This window comes from Chionomys nivalis, chromosome X (assembly GCF_950005125.1).
Source record: "Chionomys nivalis chromosome X, mChiNiv1.1, whole genome shotgun sequence".
NCBI lineage: Eukaryota > Metazoa > Chordata > Mammalia > Rodentia > Cricetidae > Chionomys > Chionomys nivalis.
In genome coordinates, this window is record NC_080112.1 from 5109596 (window position 1) to 5127201 (window position 17606).

General features: G+C 40.8%; 1 protein-coding gene across 1 annotated transcript in view; it reads right to left on the reverse strand.

Moving 5' to 3' along the window:
• Positions 1 to 17606, reverse strand: part of Tmem185a (transmembrane protein 185A) — a 39005-nt gene that overhangs the window by 4837 nt on the left and 16562 nt on the right. The window contains exons 3-4 of the mRNA XM_057759679.1: positions 17094 to 17301; positions 2441 to 2524 (exon numbers count right to left, since the gene is read on the reverse strand). Of these exons, the coding sequence (XP_057615662.1) occupies positions 2441 to 2524; positions 17094 to 17301 (292 nt within the window). The remainder of the gene's footprint in view (positions 1 to 2440; positions 2525 to 17093; positions 17302 to 17606) is intronic.

Sequence of the window (17606 nt, forward strand, 5' to 3'; positions counted from 1 at the left end):
TCTTTTAACAGTGCTATAATTGCCATTTCAGCTTAGACCTGTGATTTGAGTTGTTTCATGACTTTTAGGCCTCTTGAGTAGCTTGGAGTTCTTGATGACAGGTTTTGCTACAATGTCTGTCTATGTATTGCTTCCAATAGCTCCTCTAAAGTACATCCATGATGGTGTTAATTTATTGGTACTTCTTTCACGAATAGAAGGATAGTGGTTTTAATATCTTCTTTTGCTTTCTTACCAATTATAAGATACATGCAGTAAGACTGCTTCATTCATTTGGATTAGTACAGGGTTAAAAATCAGGTTCCTGTTACCTAATTGTGGAAAGCATTCAAGATTCCTTTTTTTCTTAACATATACAAGTGGATGGCTGGCCAGCTGGCTGGCCACACACACGCATGCGTGCGCGCACACACACACACACACACACACACCCCAAATATATATTAAGCACCAAAGAAAACACAATCCATTCAAAGTTTAAAACACTGGTATAACACCTTGAGATACAGTCTCATGTAGTATAGGCTGGCCCAGAACTTGCATGTAGCCAAGGCTAACCTTGAATTTTTTATCCTGTCTATACCTCACAAGTGTTAATATTACAAACATGTGCCACCTGGCCTGGCTTATTCAGTAATCGGAATGAATCCAAGGCCTTGTGCATAGTAGGCAAACATTACAAACAGCTACAACCACAACCCAATCTTCTTTTCTAAATCATTACTACTTGAAACAATACTGTATTCTCTAGTGCATATCTTCTGATGTTTATCAATGTATCTTATCTTCTCCACCCACACACTCACTTTTAACCAAGTGTAAACTGAAGCCATGGTTTAGAAGAATGACTTACAACTTCACTGCTCAAGAGCATAAAATGTATGTATATGAATAATCTCTAAAGGTTCCCACCCAACCTACATTTTTCTTTTTAAAAAGATTTACTTTTACTTTTATTTTATGTGTGCGGGGTGTTTTACCTGCATGTATGTCTGTGCACCATGTTTGTGCAGTGCCCATGGAGGCCAGAAGGCAACAGATCCTCTGGAATAGGAGCTATTTCCAAGCCATCAATCCAACTCCATATTATTAAAAAGTCCGTGTCTGTGTGTGTGTGTGTATGTGTGTGTGCGTGTATGAATGAATGAATGACATGACATGGCAGGAAAGTAAAAGAAAAATGGGGAATATGTTGGGAAAGAAGGAGTCTAAAGGTAGGGACAAGAGAGAGTAAAACATGGTAAAGGAAAGACAAATATATGTTTTCTCTTATATGTGGAATTTAGATTTAAACATGTATATATGACACGAAAGTAAAAGGTTGTAGGTTTGGAGAGGAGAAAGATCTAGCAGGACGGAGAAATAAGAGAGGGTAATGGGGGCAAACTTAGGCAAACAACAATGAATAATATATACACATGAAAATGTAAAAATTAACTCCATTATTGTATACACTAACTAAACATATCAATAGGAAATGAATCTGTTAAAAAGTTTCAATGTTGGGGCTGGAGAAATGGTTCAGTGATTAGAGTGCTTGCTGGTCTTGCACACATGGTACCCACATGGTGCCTCACAATCATCTGTAGCTCCAACCCCAGGGAATCATATGCCCTCTCTTCTGGCTTCCTCAGCCACTAAAGGTATATGGTATACTGACATACACACAATACTCATATACATAAAAGTAATAAAATCTTTAAAAAAATCTTTAAAAATTTCTTAAAAGTTTCTGTCTTATAACTCAGTAATTCTTTCCTAGAATACTTTCTAAGAAAACAGTAAAATATTAAACAAGGATTTTTATACCCAAAAATACAGAGATTTGAGATAAAAAGTTCTTGTAATGTTTATAGAATAGCAGGATAATTATGATTGATAATAATTAAATAGTTCCAAACTGCTAAAAGAGAAAAATATTTTGAACACTCCTTGCACAAATAAATGATAAATGTCTGAAGTAATAGATATGGTAATTAAGCTGATTTAATTATTACATATTATAAATATGCAATAAAGGTCTGACTCTTCCCCATAAATGTTACTAGGGTGTCAGTTAAAAAATTCAGAAAACTTAAGAATATATATACATATGGGAACATTTTGAAATCAAAAGTACTAGCAGCAACTAGATGTTTCATAAATGCAACTAATGAATCAATGAAGCCTTAAATGTCATGTTTACAATGACAATTTCTGGATCTGAGCAAATGCTTACACTACATTAAAACAAAAGAGCAGGATACAAAATCTTACATACAGAGTAACCTCAATAGCTTATGTACAAGGTAATAAAACCCTCTATGTTAGCCCCCGGCATTTGTGTTATATGTGATCATTAGTCTGCTGCTCACACGCTTGCTTGCTTTTTACTCGTCTCCTGCAATAAATATGAATTGCTTTTATAATAAAGTGTTTAAGGATTTAAAAAGCTACATACAAGCCAGGGCCAATGGATGATCTTGTCCAGTCTTAAGGCAATGAATATAAACTGGAGAATGTTGACTGAGCACAGGATTTCTAGCTAAAAAACAAAAAAAGAACCAGTTAAACAAGTTGCATTTAACATAGTGGTTATATGTTTAATATGCTAGCAGGCAATGCAAATTATAATATGGTAAAACCTTAATACTACTGTGCTGCTTCTGATTATTTGCCAACAGAAAAGCACAGAAGTATCATGCTTAGGGGAACTGTGCACAGGTCTTTTTGTCTAATCCTTATGGTCAGCTGGTGCCTTGGCCATTTCGCTGTTCAAGATCTGAGCGCTGTTGGCCAGATCATGATCTTTCTAGAAAAAAAGAAAGAAAAATAGGCAATCTGCAGTAGATTTCCTCCAAGCTTCCTTTCCATACCTACCGACAATCATCTATATTTATAACCACCCTCAGATTTCTCTTTACTTCTACCCAGGACTCTGCCCCAAATCCCATGCCTCTTTCCCAACTCTTTGAGGACCTTCTCACCTCAAGCTGACACTCACAGATTCAGTGTTGCACCTAATTCTGACTATGCTACTGACCTTTCCCAGTAAGAAACTATAGTTGTCTGTAGTGGCCTGAGTGTGACTAGACCCATAATCTGAGTGGCACTACTGGGAGGTGTGGCTTTGTTGGAGTGGGTATGGTCTTGCTGGAGGAAGTGTGTCAATGTTCAGGATACCACCCAGTATTACATTTGACATCTTGTTGCTTGCGAGATGTAGGACTCTCAGCTACTTCTCCAGAACCATGTCTGCCTGCATGCTGCCATGCTCTCTGCCATGATAATGGATTGAACCCCAAAACTGTAAGGTAGTCACCCCAATTAAATGTTTTCCTTATAAGAGCTGCTGTGGTTATGGTGTCTCTTCACAGCAGAAACCCTAAGTAAGATACTGTCAATTCCCAATTAAATTCCAAATGTCCAAATATAAGTAAGTTCATCTCTCCTGTGATTCAGTACCCCTAGCCTAATCCCCTTTTCTGCTGCAGTCTAGTTTTTTGAGATAGAAATGGGTACACAAGGCCCTATTGTCTCGTCCTCCATTCCAAGCTACTGACAACTTCCATCCTACAAAAAAACTGTCTTCACAAAGGCCCTCAGTACCAATAGGTGGAATATTTGTACCTGTATCTTAGTGGTCTATTTGGAGAATGTTTCATGGTTGGCCAATCCATCTTCCTTTTTACTACTATCTGAGCTTCAAGAATCCTCCTGTACAGTCTTGATATCCTGTGAGTACTCAGAAATCTCTCCTTGGGCTCCCTTTCCAGTCCTTAAATGGTTACACTTCTAGCACCCCAAACTGTATCTCTACTAGTGAATCACACAAACACTCATTCACCCCACCTGGGGTGGGGAAAGTTTAAGCAACACTGCAGCTTATTACATTGCCTATTGATTGCTTCTGAAATCTGCCTGCAAGCTAGCCTTACTGCTGCACGACAGGTCCAATGTGCAGGTGTCACATGGCTCTTAAAAGCACCTATCATTAAATTGATCCCCAACTTAGCTCACCATCTCCTGAACCCTGTCCCTCCCCTTTATACCACTGTAAGACAACACGGCAGCCTATTGCAGTCTCCACATTCTCATATCCAGTCATCACATTCTGCCCATTCTCCCAGGCAACCTTACTTCCTCTTTACTGATATTATGACTTCCTAAGTCTAGTTCAGGTTTTCACTCACCCTCCAAAAACCAATTCCACAGCTCTAGTCCCTTGAAGATGGATGAATGACTCTTTGCACAGAAAGGTCCCCAGACTGCTTTTATCTGGTGACAGACTTCGTCCTCGTCTATAAACATACTTTTACTCTAGAGAACGCTCTACCAGCTCTTCACCCACATCTTCCAAATCCAGCTTTTAATCCTAACAGCTGCTGAAAATACTGTTTGTAATTTTGTTGCACCAATACAGGTAACACAGTGGAAGAAAAGGGGAAAAACAAACCATTTCAAGCTAGGAGTATGCATGATACAGGTGCCAGTCAGTTTTCTTGGTGCAGAGTTCACTAGGATGATGAGAGCACTTCAGTGCATATTTATAAGAAATTATTTACTTTGTGTGTGTGTGTGTATATGCACGAGGATTCACTCACATAGGTACACAGGGAGGCCAGAGGTTAACGTTGAGTATCTTCCTCAATTACTTAACTTCTCCATCCAATTCATTTGCTTACTTATTTGGAGACAGGTTCTCACTGTGTTGCTCTGGAACTCACTATGTAGAACAGACTTGTCTCAGAGATCTATCTGCCCTCTGCCTTAAAGGTGTGTGCCACCATGTCAGTGTCCTACTTTATTTTTTTGAGACAGGGTCTCTTATAAAGCCTGTAACTTAACCTATGCGTAGACTGCCTGGTCAGCAAAGCCCTCAGGAGCTGCCTCTTTCTGCCTCCTTGCACTGAGATTCCATCTGTGGTGGTTTGAAAAGTAAGTCCCCACAGGCTCATATATTTGAATGCTTAGTCAGCAGGGAGTAGCATTGTTTCAAAGGATTACAAGCTTTGGGAGGTATGGCCTTGTTAGAGGAAGTGTGTTACTGGATGGGGGTGGGATCTGAGGGTTTTGTTATTTTGTTTTTGTTTTGTGTGTGTGTGTGTGTCTCTGTGTGTGTGTTTTGCTTTTGGCAAGGTCCAGTCCATCTGGCTGTCTGTCTCCCCAACACTTTTGTGAATCTGCACAGAGAGCTCTAGACTCCTTCTTGAGCACCAAGCCTGCCTACATGTTACCATACACTCACCATGATGCTAATGGACTAACCTCAGAACTGTGAGTCCCTAATGAAATACCTTCCTTTCCAAGAGTTGCCTTGGTCATGGTGTCTCTTCACAGCAACAGAACAGTTGACTGAGGCAGAATACAACCGCAGGACTGCATGCCTTCACAGCAAGCACTTTCATTGGTGAGCCATCTCTGTGTAAAGGCTCCCACTCCCTAGCACTGACATTTCTCTCTTACTTCTATTCTAGGAACATTTTGACTACTATGGGGTCCACTTGATTGACCAGTTCCTCTCATCTCTATTTTTTAATATGCCTGGACTATGCTCCTTTCTACTTTCTCAAGAAGGAGCCCCTGGCAGGTTCTATTGTCTATCTCTATGAGAACTTCTCTTCTCACTTCCAATGGCTTTCTTTGACAGATATTCCACATCCTTGGTATATCTAACATCTTGGGGTCTCCACTGAATTTTGGCTTCCCTCTCATAGTTTTGTACATTGTCCTACCAAAGGCTGCTTTCCGGGATTCTGACACTGTCACACACATTGCCAGGCACCACAGGCTTTCTTTTGAAATACAAGTAGAATTCTTTGTGACCTTGTAACTCCTACATTATGCCTACAAAACTAGCAACTTGTGGACAACACCAAAGTCTACCACTGCTCACACCATGGTTACACCAGTCAATAAATACCTGGATAGGATCCCAAGCGCTCTCTTAAAAAAAAAAAAATCTTTCAAATGAGTTCATAATTTTACACCACTGAAATCATAATTGCTGCAAAGCCCTCAGAGATACTTTCCTATTGTCATGGTGTAAAATAGTTGAATTTTTAAAAAAAAAAATGTATCCAATATTCTCAGATGCCAAGCTTATGGCCTTTTAGACCCAGAATAGTTTGGATGAGAAATGCTCATCCTAGTCTCACACATTTGAACATTTGCTCACCAGTTCCTGTCGTAGTAAGTTTGCCAGGTGTAGCCATGCCAGAGGGAGGTTGTCACTGGGGATAAGATTTGAGATTAAAAGTCTCCTCCTCCTCCTTGTAATTTTCTCTTTAGTCTTCATGACTGAGGTTGACAATGTGACACCTCAGCTTCCTGCTCTTGCTATCCTGCCTCCTGCCTCTGTCATCATGGAATCTTATCCATCTGAACAGTAAACCTCAAACAAACTCTTCTATGAGTCAGGGTGCTATCTTAGTAACAGAAAATAACTATTACAAAACCTAAACTGTAGCTTTCTTTAAATCCTTCTGTTCTGCTTTCTGCTCCCAATTCTCACTATAAATCTGACTAAAAGCTGCCAGCAATATATATTCTACAGACTGAATGCTGGACTACATTGAGAGTTCTTCTGGAAGGTTAATTAGTTTATCACATTTCAATTCTTTCTTCTTTAAATTGTTTCTGTGAGATATTTTGGTCACTGAAGTGCAAAAGGTACCATCACACAGTGGTCAGTGGTCTGAAAAGATAAGTTATTGAAAGAAACCTACTCTAATTGGTTCGAGGCATTTGTGCCAGGTCCTAGTGAATGTGGAATAGAGCTCAGTAAGCACAGAGTAAGTGAGGAATAAGGCAGTGAATAAAGCATTGGAGACAGAGTAATATGGAAGAGCTGCTCTGTGACTAGAAAGAAAAAAAAGATGACAACTTTTTTTCTCATTCAGATGGTGGGGGGGGATGATGCACAAACAAAGTTTCTGGGATAAGTGTGGCCAAGACAGGCCTGAAAAGAGAGAAGATGGGGAACATGGAGGTTTTTAAGGAGGGCAAAGACTCAAATACCCCTGGAAAATTAGAGGTCATGTGTACAGACAGATGGTACTGGACTGTACCACCTATATCCTTGCTTCCATATTGACTCTCCAACTCTAAGAACCACTGTGATATATTTGTTTCCTAATTATACCTCTCATAAAATTTTAGTGTTGTACATATTTTGGTGATAATATACTATGTGCATACCTGTACCTTACCTATAAAGAGAATACAACTTTCCCCATTCTTAACCACAAATCAGTATATATTCTTTGAGGTCGAGAATGCTCTGGCCCTGTTAATCCATGTCTGGCTGAAGCTGCAAGCCATAAACTTATGATGGTTTTGTCCATCAATCAGGTGATTTTTTTTTCAGCAGTCTTTGGTAAGAAGTCAGAGGGGAGTAGTACAAAAAAAGAAGTGGTTGAATTTACTGAAGGTTTTTAAAAACTACAAAAAAAAGTAAATGAGGACTGAGAAAGGTACTCTCCCTCTACAGTATATCACATTCACTCCATGCCTTTTCAACACTTCTATAATAGAAAGATCCCTGTCCATCAAGACTAAATCCTTCTTGATACTCTAGGTACTGTTCCTGTGACCTAGCTCTATCACTATTCCTTTCTCTTGGGATTTTGTTTTAAACCTATCCCTAGGTTCAGTCTCCAGTTTTATATGTTCCTTCCAGACCAGCTGCAGTCTCCTCTTTATCCACACAGGTTAAAACAAGACATGTTCAGTCACACTCTGTACTTTATTTGTGGGGGATATGCTCTACAATTCCCTGTGGATATCCGAAACTGCAGACTATACTAAACCATTTATATATTGTTTTATTCCCAATATGCACATACCTATGATAAAAGTTTAATCTATAAATTAGTAACAGTTAAGAGGTTAACAACAATAATCACTAAACAGAACAACTCTAACAAAATACTATGATCAAAGTAGCATGCATATGCTCTTTTGCAGTTGCATTTCATTTGTATTTTAATAAATAAAGTATACCTGAGTATTAGAAAAGTAAAACAGCTTCTTCCTTCTGCCCCCTTTCCTCTTTGGGCACATAACACCATCCAGCTCAGTCTGTCTGGCGCTGGGGGCAAATCCTCAGGGCAAGTAGGCAGATGAGACTTCCTTTGTCTCTCCAGCCTGCCTGCATCAAGCAAGGTAAGGCCTTTGTTTACAAACTACCCAACCTGCAGGGAGATCTGATTTAGGCACCAGGAGAGACAGCAGCAGGGTGAGTTTGTGACCTGACTGGCGGCAGCGGAAGCAGCCCTGGACAGGGAACTCTGAAGTTCCTCATCCCCCACCCTATACTCCCTGGGCTCCCTGCAGGGGCTCTACACACTGCATACTGCCTCTCTCTTCTTGTCCCACCCAGCTTGCATCCAGAACCCTTCTTCCTTCTGCCCCCTTTCCTCTTTGGGCACATAACACCATCCAGCTCAGTCTGTCTGGCGCTGGGGGCAAATCCTTAGGGCAAGTAGGCAGGCGAGACTTCCTTTGTCTCTCCAGCCTGCCTGCATCAAGCAAGGTAAGGCCTTTGTTTACAAACTACCCAACCTGCAGGGAGATCTGATCTAGGTACCAGGAGAGACAGCAGCTGGGTGAGTTTGTGACCTGACTGGCGGCAGCGGAAGCAGCCCTGGACAGGGAACTCTGAAGTTCCTCATCCCCCACCCTATACTCCCTGGGCTCCCTGCAGGGGCTCTACGCCCTGCATACTGCCTCTCTCTTCTTGTCCCACCCAGCTTGCATCCAGAACCCTTCTTCCTTCTGCCCCCTTTCCTCTTTGGGCACATAACACCATCCAGCTCAGTCTGTCTGGCGCTGGGGGCAAATCCTCAGGGCAAGTAGGCAGACGAGACTTCCTTTGTCTCTCCAGCCTGCCTGCATCAAGCAAGGTAAGGCCTTTGTTTACAAACTACCCAACCTGCATGGAGATCTGATCTAGGCACCAGGAGAGACAGCAGCAGGGTGAGTTTGTGACCTGACTGGCGGCGGCGGAAGCAGCCCTGGACAGGGAACTCTGAAGTTACTCATCCCCCACCCTATACTCCCTTGCCTCCCTGCAGGGGCTCTACACCCTGCATACTGCCTCTCTCTTCTTGTCCCACCCAGCTTGCATCCAGAACCCTTCTTCCTTCTGCCCCCTTTCCTCTTTGGGCACATAACACCATCCAGCTCAGTCTGTCTGGCGCTGGGGGCAAATCCTCAGGGCAAGTAGGCAGGCGAGACTTCCTTTGGTTCACTGGCCTGCCTGCACCAAACAAGGTAAGGCCTTTGTTTACGAACTACCCAACCTGCATGGAGATCTGATCTTGGCACCAAGAGAGCCATCAGTGGTAGAGCTAATCTGGGTACCAGGATTGCCATCTTTGGGCACGGAGATCTGATATTGGTAACAGGAGAGACATCACTGGAGCACCAGGAGAGCTATCACTGCAGGGTGCCATCACTGGGAAAGTACATCAGTAGGCAAGGAGACCTGATCCTGTAAAAGAAGATCCATAGGGGAGCATTCGGAGAAAGAGATGGGCAGGCGCCAATGCAAGAATTCACCCAACAATCTGAAAAACTATATGAAACCACCAGAACCCAGCGACCTCACAACAGGAGGACATGAACACCTTAATCATGAAGAAGTAGATAAAATTGACTTTATGAAAGTGATTGACGCCCTTAAACAGCATGTAAAAAATGCCCTTATAGAAATGGATGAGAAGTATAACAGAAAGTTTGAAGAATTGAGTAAATCAGTGAATGATACCCTAGGAAACCAAGGAAAAACAATCAAACAAATAATGGAAACAGTTCAAGACTTAAAAACTGAAATGGAGGCAAAGAAGAAAACACAAACAGAAGGCCAGCTGGACAGGGAAAATCTAGGTAAACGAATAGAGACTACAGAAACAAGCATAACCAACAGAATACAAGAGATAGAAGAAAGAATCTCAGATTCTGAAGATACCATAGAGAAAATAAACACGCTAATCAAAGAAAACAGCAAGGCCAACAAATTCTCATCACAAAACATTCAGGAAATATGGGACACAATAAAAAGACCAAACCTAAGAATAATAGGAATAGAAGAAGGAGAAGAAGCGCAGCTCAACGGTCCAGAAAATATATTTAATAAAATTATAGAAGAAAACTTTCCCAACCTAAAGAAAGATATACCTATGAAGGTTCAAGAAGCATACAGAACACCGAATAGGCTGGATCAAAAAAAAAACATCCTCTCGCCATATAATAATCAAAACACAAAGCATACAGAATAAAGAAAGAATACTAAGAGCAGCAAAGGAAAAAGGCCAAGTTACTTATAAAGGTAAACCTATCAGACTTACACCTGACTTCTCTATGGAAACCATGAAAGCCAGAAGGTCCTGGATAGATGTACTGCAGAAACTAAGAGACCATGGATGCAAGCCCAGACTACTATACCCAGCCAAGCTTTCGTTCACTATAAATGGAGAAAACAAAATTTTCCAGGATAAAAACAAATTTAAACAATACGTAGCCACAAATCCAGCCTTACAGAAAGTAATAGAAGGAAAATCACTAATCAAGGAGTCCAACAATGACCACAGTAACTCAGACATCTAGAAACCCTTTACCAGCACATCTCAAAGAAGGGAAACACACAAAATCTACTACTAAAAAAAAAATGACCGGAGTTAACAACCACTGGTCATTAATATCACTTAATGTCAATGGACTCAACTCACCTATAAAAAGGCACAGACTAAGAGATTGGATACGAAAACAGGATCCAACATTCTGCTGTTTACAAGAAACACACCTCAACCACAAAGACAGGCACCTACTCAGAGTAAAGGGCTGGGATAAGGCTTATCAAGTAAATCGACCTAGGAAACAAGCAGGTGTGGCCATACTAATTTCTAACAAAGTTGACTTCAAACTTAAATCAATCAGAAGAGATGGAGAGGGACATTTTCTACTCATAACAGGAACAATTCATCAGGATGAAATCTCAATCCTGAATATCTATGCCCCTAATATAAAAGCACCCACGTACGTAAAAGAAACATTGTTAAAACTCAAGGCAGCCATCAAACCGCACACATTAATAGTAGGAGACTTTAATACTCCTCTCTCACCAATGGACAGGTCAATCAGACAGAAACCTAACAGAGAAATAAGAATTAATAGAGGTAATGAATCAAATGGACTTAACAGACATCTATAGAATATTCCACCCAAATAGGAAAGAATATACCTTCTTCTCTGCAGCTCATGGAACCTTCTCAAAAATCGACCACATACTCGGTAACAAAGCAAACATTCACAGTTACAAAAAAATATTAATAACCACCTGTATCTTATCAGATCACCATGGATTAAAGCTAGAATTCAGCAACAATGCTACCCCCAGAAAGCCTACAAACTCATGGAAACTGAATAGTCAACTACTGAACCATACCTGGATTAAGGAAGAAATAAGGAAAGAAATTAAAGTCTTTCTTGAAGACAATGAAAATAAAGAAACAACATACTCAAACCTATGGGACACTATGAAAGCAGTCCTGAGAGGAAAGTTCATAGCACTAACTGCCCACTTAAAGAAAACAGAGAAAGCACACATTGGAGACTTAACAGCCCACCTGAAAGCTCTAGAAAAAAAAGAAGCAGACTCACCTAGAAGGGGTAGAAGACTGGAAATAATCAAACTGAGGGCTGAAATCAACAAAATAGAGACACAGAAAACAATTGAAAGAATCAATAAATCAAAAAGCTGGTTCCTGGAGAAAATCAACAAGATTGATAAACCCCTATCCAAACTAATCAAACGGCAGAGAGAGAATTTGCAAATTAATAAGATCAGAAATGAAAAGGGAGACATAACCACAGACACAGAGGAAATTCAGAGAATCATTAGATCTTACTACAAAAGCCTCTATGACACAAAACTGGAAAATGTAAAAGAAATGGACACTTTTTTAGATAAATACCATATACCAAAGTTAAACCAGGACCAGGTGAACAACCTAAATAGACCTGTTAGTCGTGAAGAATTAGAAGCAGTTATCAAAAACCTCCCTTCCAAAAAAAGTCCAGGACCAGATGGTTTCAATGCGGAATTCTACCAGAACTTCCAAGAAGACCTAATACCTATACTCCTTAAGGTATTTCACAATATAGAAACAGAAGAGTCATTGCCAAATTCCTTTTATGAAGCTACAGTAACTCTGATACCCAAACCACACAAAGACCCAACCAAGAAAGAAAATTACAGGCCAATCTCACTCATGAACATCGATGCAAAAATCCTCAACAAAATTCTGGCAAACTGAATCCAAGAACACATTAGAAAAATTATCCATTATGATCAAGTAGGCTTCATACCAGAGATGCAGGGCTGGTTTAACATACGCAAGTCTATCAATGTAATCCATCATATAAATAAACTGAAAGAAAAAAACCATATGATCGTTTCATTAGACGCTGAAAAAGCATTTGACAAAATTCAACATCCCTTTATGATAAAAGTCTTGGAGAGATTAGGGATACAAGGGTCATACCTAAATTTAATTAAAGCTATATACAGCAAGCCGACAGCTAATATCAAATTAAATGGAGAGAAACTTAAAGCCATCCCACTAAAATCAGGAACACGCCAAGGCTGTCCACTCTCTCCATACCTCTTCAATATAGTTCTCGAAGTTTTAGCAATAGCAATAAGACAACATAAGGGGACAAAGGGGATTCAAATTGGAAAGGAAGAAGTTAAACTTGCATTATTTGCAGATGATATGATAGTGTACATGAGCGACCCCAAAAACTCCACCAAAAAACTCCTACAGCTGATAAACGCCTTTAGTAATGTGGCAGGATACAAGATCAACTCCAAAAAATCAGTCGCCCTCTTATACACAAAGGATATGGAAGCAGAGAGGGAAATAAGAGAATCATCACCTTTCACGACAGCCACAAAAAGCATAAACTATCTTGGGGTAACTCTAACCAAGGAAGTGAAAGATCTATTTGACAAGAACTTTAAGGCATTGAAGAAAGAAATTGAAGAGGATACCAGAAAATGGAAGGATCTCCCTTGCTCCTGGATTGGGAGGATCAACATAGTAAAAATGGCAATTCTACCAAGGGCAATCTATAGATTCAATGCAATCAGCATTAAAATCCCATCAAAATTCTTCACAGATCTTGAAAGGACAATAATCAACTTTATATGGAGAAACAAAAAACCCAGGATAGCCAAAACAATCTTATATAATAAAGGAACTTCTGGAGGCATTACCATCCCTGACTTCAAACTCTATTACAGAGCTACAGTAATGAAAACAGCGTGGTACTGGCATAAAAACAGAGCAGTCGACCAATGGAATCGTATAGAAGACCCGGATTTTAACCCACAAACCTATGAATAACTAATTTTCGATAAAGGAGCTAAAAGTATACAATGGAAGAAAGAAAGCATCTTCAACAAATGGTGCTGGCACAATTGGATGTCAACCTGTAGAAGAATGAAAATAGACCCATATCTATCACCATGCACAAAACTCAAGTCCAAATGGATCAAAGACCTCAATATCAATCTGAACACACTGAACCTGATAGAAGAGAAAATGGGAAGTACCCTACAACATATGGGCACAGGAGATCGCTTCCTATGTATAACCCCAGCAGCACAGACATTAAGGGCATCATTGAATAAATGGGATCTCCTGAAACTGAGAAGCTTCTGTAAAGCAAAGGACACTGTCATTAAGACAAAAAGGCAGCCAACTGACTGGGAGAAGATCTTCACCAACCCCGCTACAGACAAAGGTCTGATCTCCAAAATATATAAAGAACTCAAGAAACTAGACTTTAAAAGGATAATTAACCCAATTAAAAAATGGGGCACTGAACTGAACAGAGAATTCTCATCAGAAGAAGTTAAAATGGCCAAAAGATACTTAAGGTCATGCTCAACCTCCTTAGCGATCAGAGAAATGCAAATCAAAACAACTTTGAGATATCATTTTACACCTGTCAGAATGGCTAAAATCAAAAACACCAAGGATAGCCTTTGCTGGAGAGGTTGTGGAGAAAGGGGTACCCTCATCCATTGCTGGTGGGACTGCAAACTTGTGCAACCACTTTGGAAATCAGTGTGGCGGTTTCTCAGAAAAATTGGGATCAACCTACCCCTGGACCCAGCAATAGCACTCTTGGGAATATACCCAAGAGATGCCCTAGCATATGACAAAAGCATTTGTCCAACTATGTTCATAGCAGCATTATTTGTAATAGCCAGAACCTGGAAGCAACCTAGATGCCCTTCAATAGAAGAATGGATGAAGAAAGTGTGGAATATATATACATTAGAGTACTACTCTGCGGTAAAAAACAATGACTTCTCGAATTTTGCATGCCAATGGATGGAAATAGAAAATACGATCCTGAGTGAGGTAACCCAGACCCAAAAAGAAGATCATGGGATGTACTCACTCATAATTGGTTTCTAGCCATGGATAGGGGCCACTGAGTCTATAATTTGTGATCCTAAAGAAGCTAAACAAGAGGGTAAACCCAAGGAAAAACATATAGATATCCTCCCAGCTATGGGAAATAGACAAGATTGATGGGCAAAAAATGGGAATCTTGGGGGGTGGGGTGGGATGGGGATGAGGGGAGATGGGGAGAGAAAAGTGTGAAGGAGAGGATGAGGGGAACTGGGGGAATTGGGGTGATTGGGGGTAAAGGAAGGTTGGATGGGGGAGCAGGGAAACTCATACCTTAGTTAAGGGAGCCACCTAAGGGTTGGCAAGAGACTTGAACCTGGAATGGCTACCAGAAGCCCAGGGCAATGTCCCCAGTTAGTTCATTGGGGCACCTGAGGATAGGGAACCTGAAATGAACCTATCCTATAATCATACTGATGAATATCTTGCATATCGCCATAGAACCTTCATCTAGCGATGGATGGAGATAGAGACAGAGACCCACACTGGAGCACCGGACTGAGCTCCCAAGGTTATAATGAGGAGCAGAAGGAGAGAGAACATGAACAAGGAAGTCAGGACCATGAGGGGTGCACCCAACCACTGAGACAGGGGGGCCGATCTATTGGGAGCTCACCAAGGCCAGCTGGACTGCTACTGAAAAAAACATGGGATAAAACCGGACTCTCTTAATGTGGTGGACAATGAGAGCTGACGAGAGGCCAAGGAGAATGGCACAGGAACTTTCATCTGGCGATGGATCGAGAGAGAGACAGAGACCCAATTTGGATCAACCGTCTGAGCTCTTAAGGTCCAAATGAGGAGCAGAAGGAGGGAGAACATGAGCAAGGAAATCAGGACCACGAGGGGTGCACCACCCACTGTGACAGTGGAACTGATCTATTGGGAGCTCTCCAAGGCCAGCTGGACTGGGACTGAATAAGCATGGGTTGAAACTGGACTCTCTGAACAAGGCGGACAGTGAAGGCTGATGAGAAGCCAAGGACAATGGCACTAGGTTTCGATCCTAATACATGAACTGGCTTTGTGGGAGCGTAGCCTGTTTGGATGCTCACCTTCCTGGACCTAGATAGAAGTGGGAGGACCTTGGTCTTCATGTAGAGCAGGGAATTTGGACTGCTCTTCAGTATCGAGAGGGAGGGGGAGTGGACTAGGGGGAGGAGAAGAGGAGTGGGGATAGGGGGAGGGGAGCGGGGGGAGGGGCCAATATGTGGGAGGAGGGGGAGGGAAATGGGAAACGGGGAGCAGTTGGAAATTTTAAGTAAAAAAGAAGAAAAAAAAAAAAGAAGAAAAAAAAAAAAAAAAGAAAAGTAAAACAGCCACACTGGTCAGCCTTACAGATCAGGCAGTGGTGACACACACCACTAGTAGCAACACTAGTTTGCCATAGAAACCATGCTGCACGCCCTTAATCCCAGCCCTAGAGAGGATTATAAAATGGGAGGAGGCAGCTCTCAGTCACAGTCTCATTCTGAGATTCCTGGAGGCAGGATTGCCATTTCAGACTGAAGTAGAGGTAAGAGCCAGTGGCTGGCTGCTTTGCTTTTCTGAACTTCAGGTTGAACCCCAATATCTTTCTCTGAGGTTTTATTAATTGTACACCAATTTTTCTCCCAAACATCTTATTTTATACTACATTTTTAGACCAAAGTTGACGTCAAGTAACTAAAATCACAGAAAATGAAATATCAGATGAGAAGTGTATGTGGGAGGGTTTCTAATACTTCCCATTGTCCTCTAAATCTATCAGTACATTGCTTTGTGTCCTCAGTTCCTTTGTGGTTAAATGCTCTGGCATTTAAATTATCTTTCTCAGGAAAACAACTGCACCTCTCTCACAAGGTTGTTGTAAATATTTACTATGCTGCAGCTATTTATGAGGTGACCATGCAAATGCTTGGCCCAGATTAAGAATACTATAAATATCATCTACAACTGTTTTCACTATTATTAGTCTTAGTATTTTATTTAATTCTATAGCTCCTCTTCTTGGGTCTAAAGGGCTTGTGTATATAGATACTTGAAAAAAATTTGCTGAAAGACTAAATAACACGTGGGCATATCGGGACAAGCCAACTAGAGGGCAGCTAAGAAGTGACATCATAGGGGATGAGGTAGTGAGACAGTTAAATTTTATGTGTCAATTCAGATGAACTAGTGTACCAGTTATTTAATTAAATACTAGGATAAGTGTTACTGTGACAGCATCAAGTTTTTAAAGTATTCTCAATACTGTAGGGTAAGTGACCCTTATCCAAATACTTGGAGGCTTTAAATGCAATGTCTGAGGTTTCCTGGAAAGGAAAAAATTCAGCCTCCAATCTGGAGTGTCAACTCCTGCTGAGTCCCCAGCCTTCCTGTCTGTTCATACCAGTTCCACAACCATGTGGAACCATTCCTTGAAATCGCTCTCTTGTGTCTGTATCTCTGTAAATCCTCTTGGTTATTTCACAAGACTGATAGACACAGGTAGCTTATAAGATAGAAAGCTAGGAGAAAGCTGAAGACATTTGTTCCTTTGTAAACCACAATCAGAGTCAAGGATTAGTCTGTTCTTCACCTAGGGTAAGAGACTGACATTAGAGTAAGATTTTTAAAGATGATTAAATACACAAATCTTACCTCTAGTGACCTGTCATGCCTAAAGCCCCAGACACACGCTGCAACAGATACCGGGGAAACAAAGAACAATGGCATGAAGACCAGAAGCCAGAAATGACTTCCTCTTTCAATCCTGTCACAGACCAGAACTTCAAACATCAGCAGGAGCAAATGGATGCCAACAGCAATCAACATGGCTTTAAACTCCACACATGTTTCTCCTTCTGCTCTAAAAGGGGATGGAAGGAGAAGAGAAGAAAGAAAAAATACAATTCAGAATCCTCAGTACAAGGAAAAAAATCCACAGCAAATACCAACTCAATTCACATTCTGATTTTCAACTTTTAAATATTAAAAAGCACAGAGGAAACGACATAGAGAGCTAACTTAAACCTCTCTTTAATAGACAATCTTTCAAATCTCCATAACCACTTATGTTCATAACTTTAAATTCAACTATAAAGAGACACTTCCAAGATTATTCTATTAGCTACTTCTGTTGTAAAAAAGAAGTTCTGATATCTCTCAAGTCTC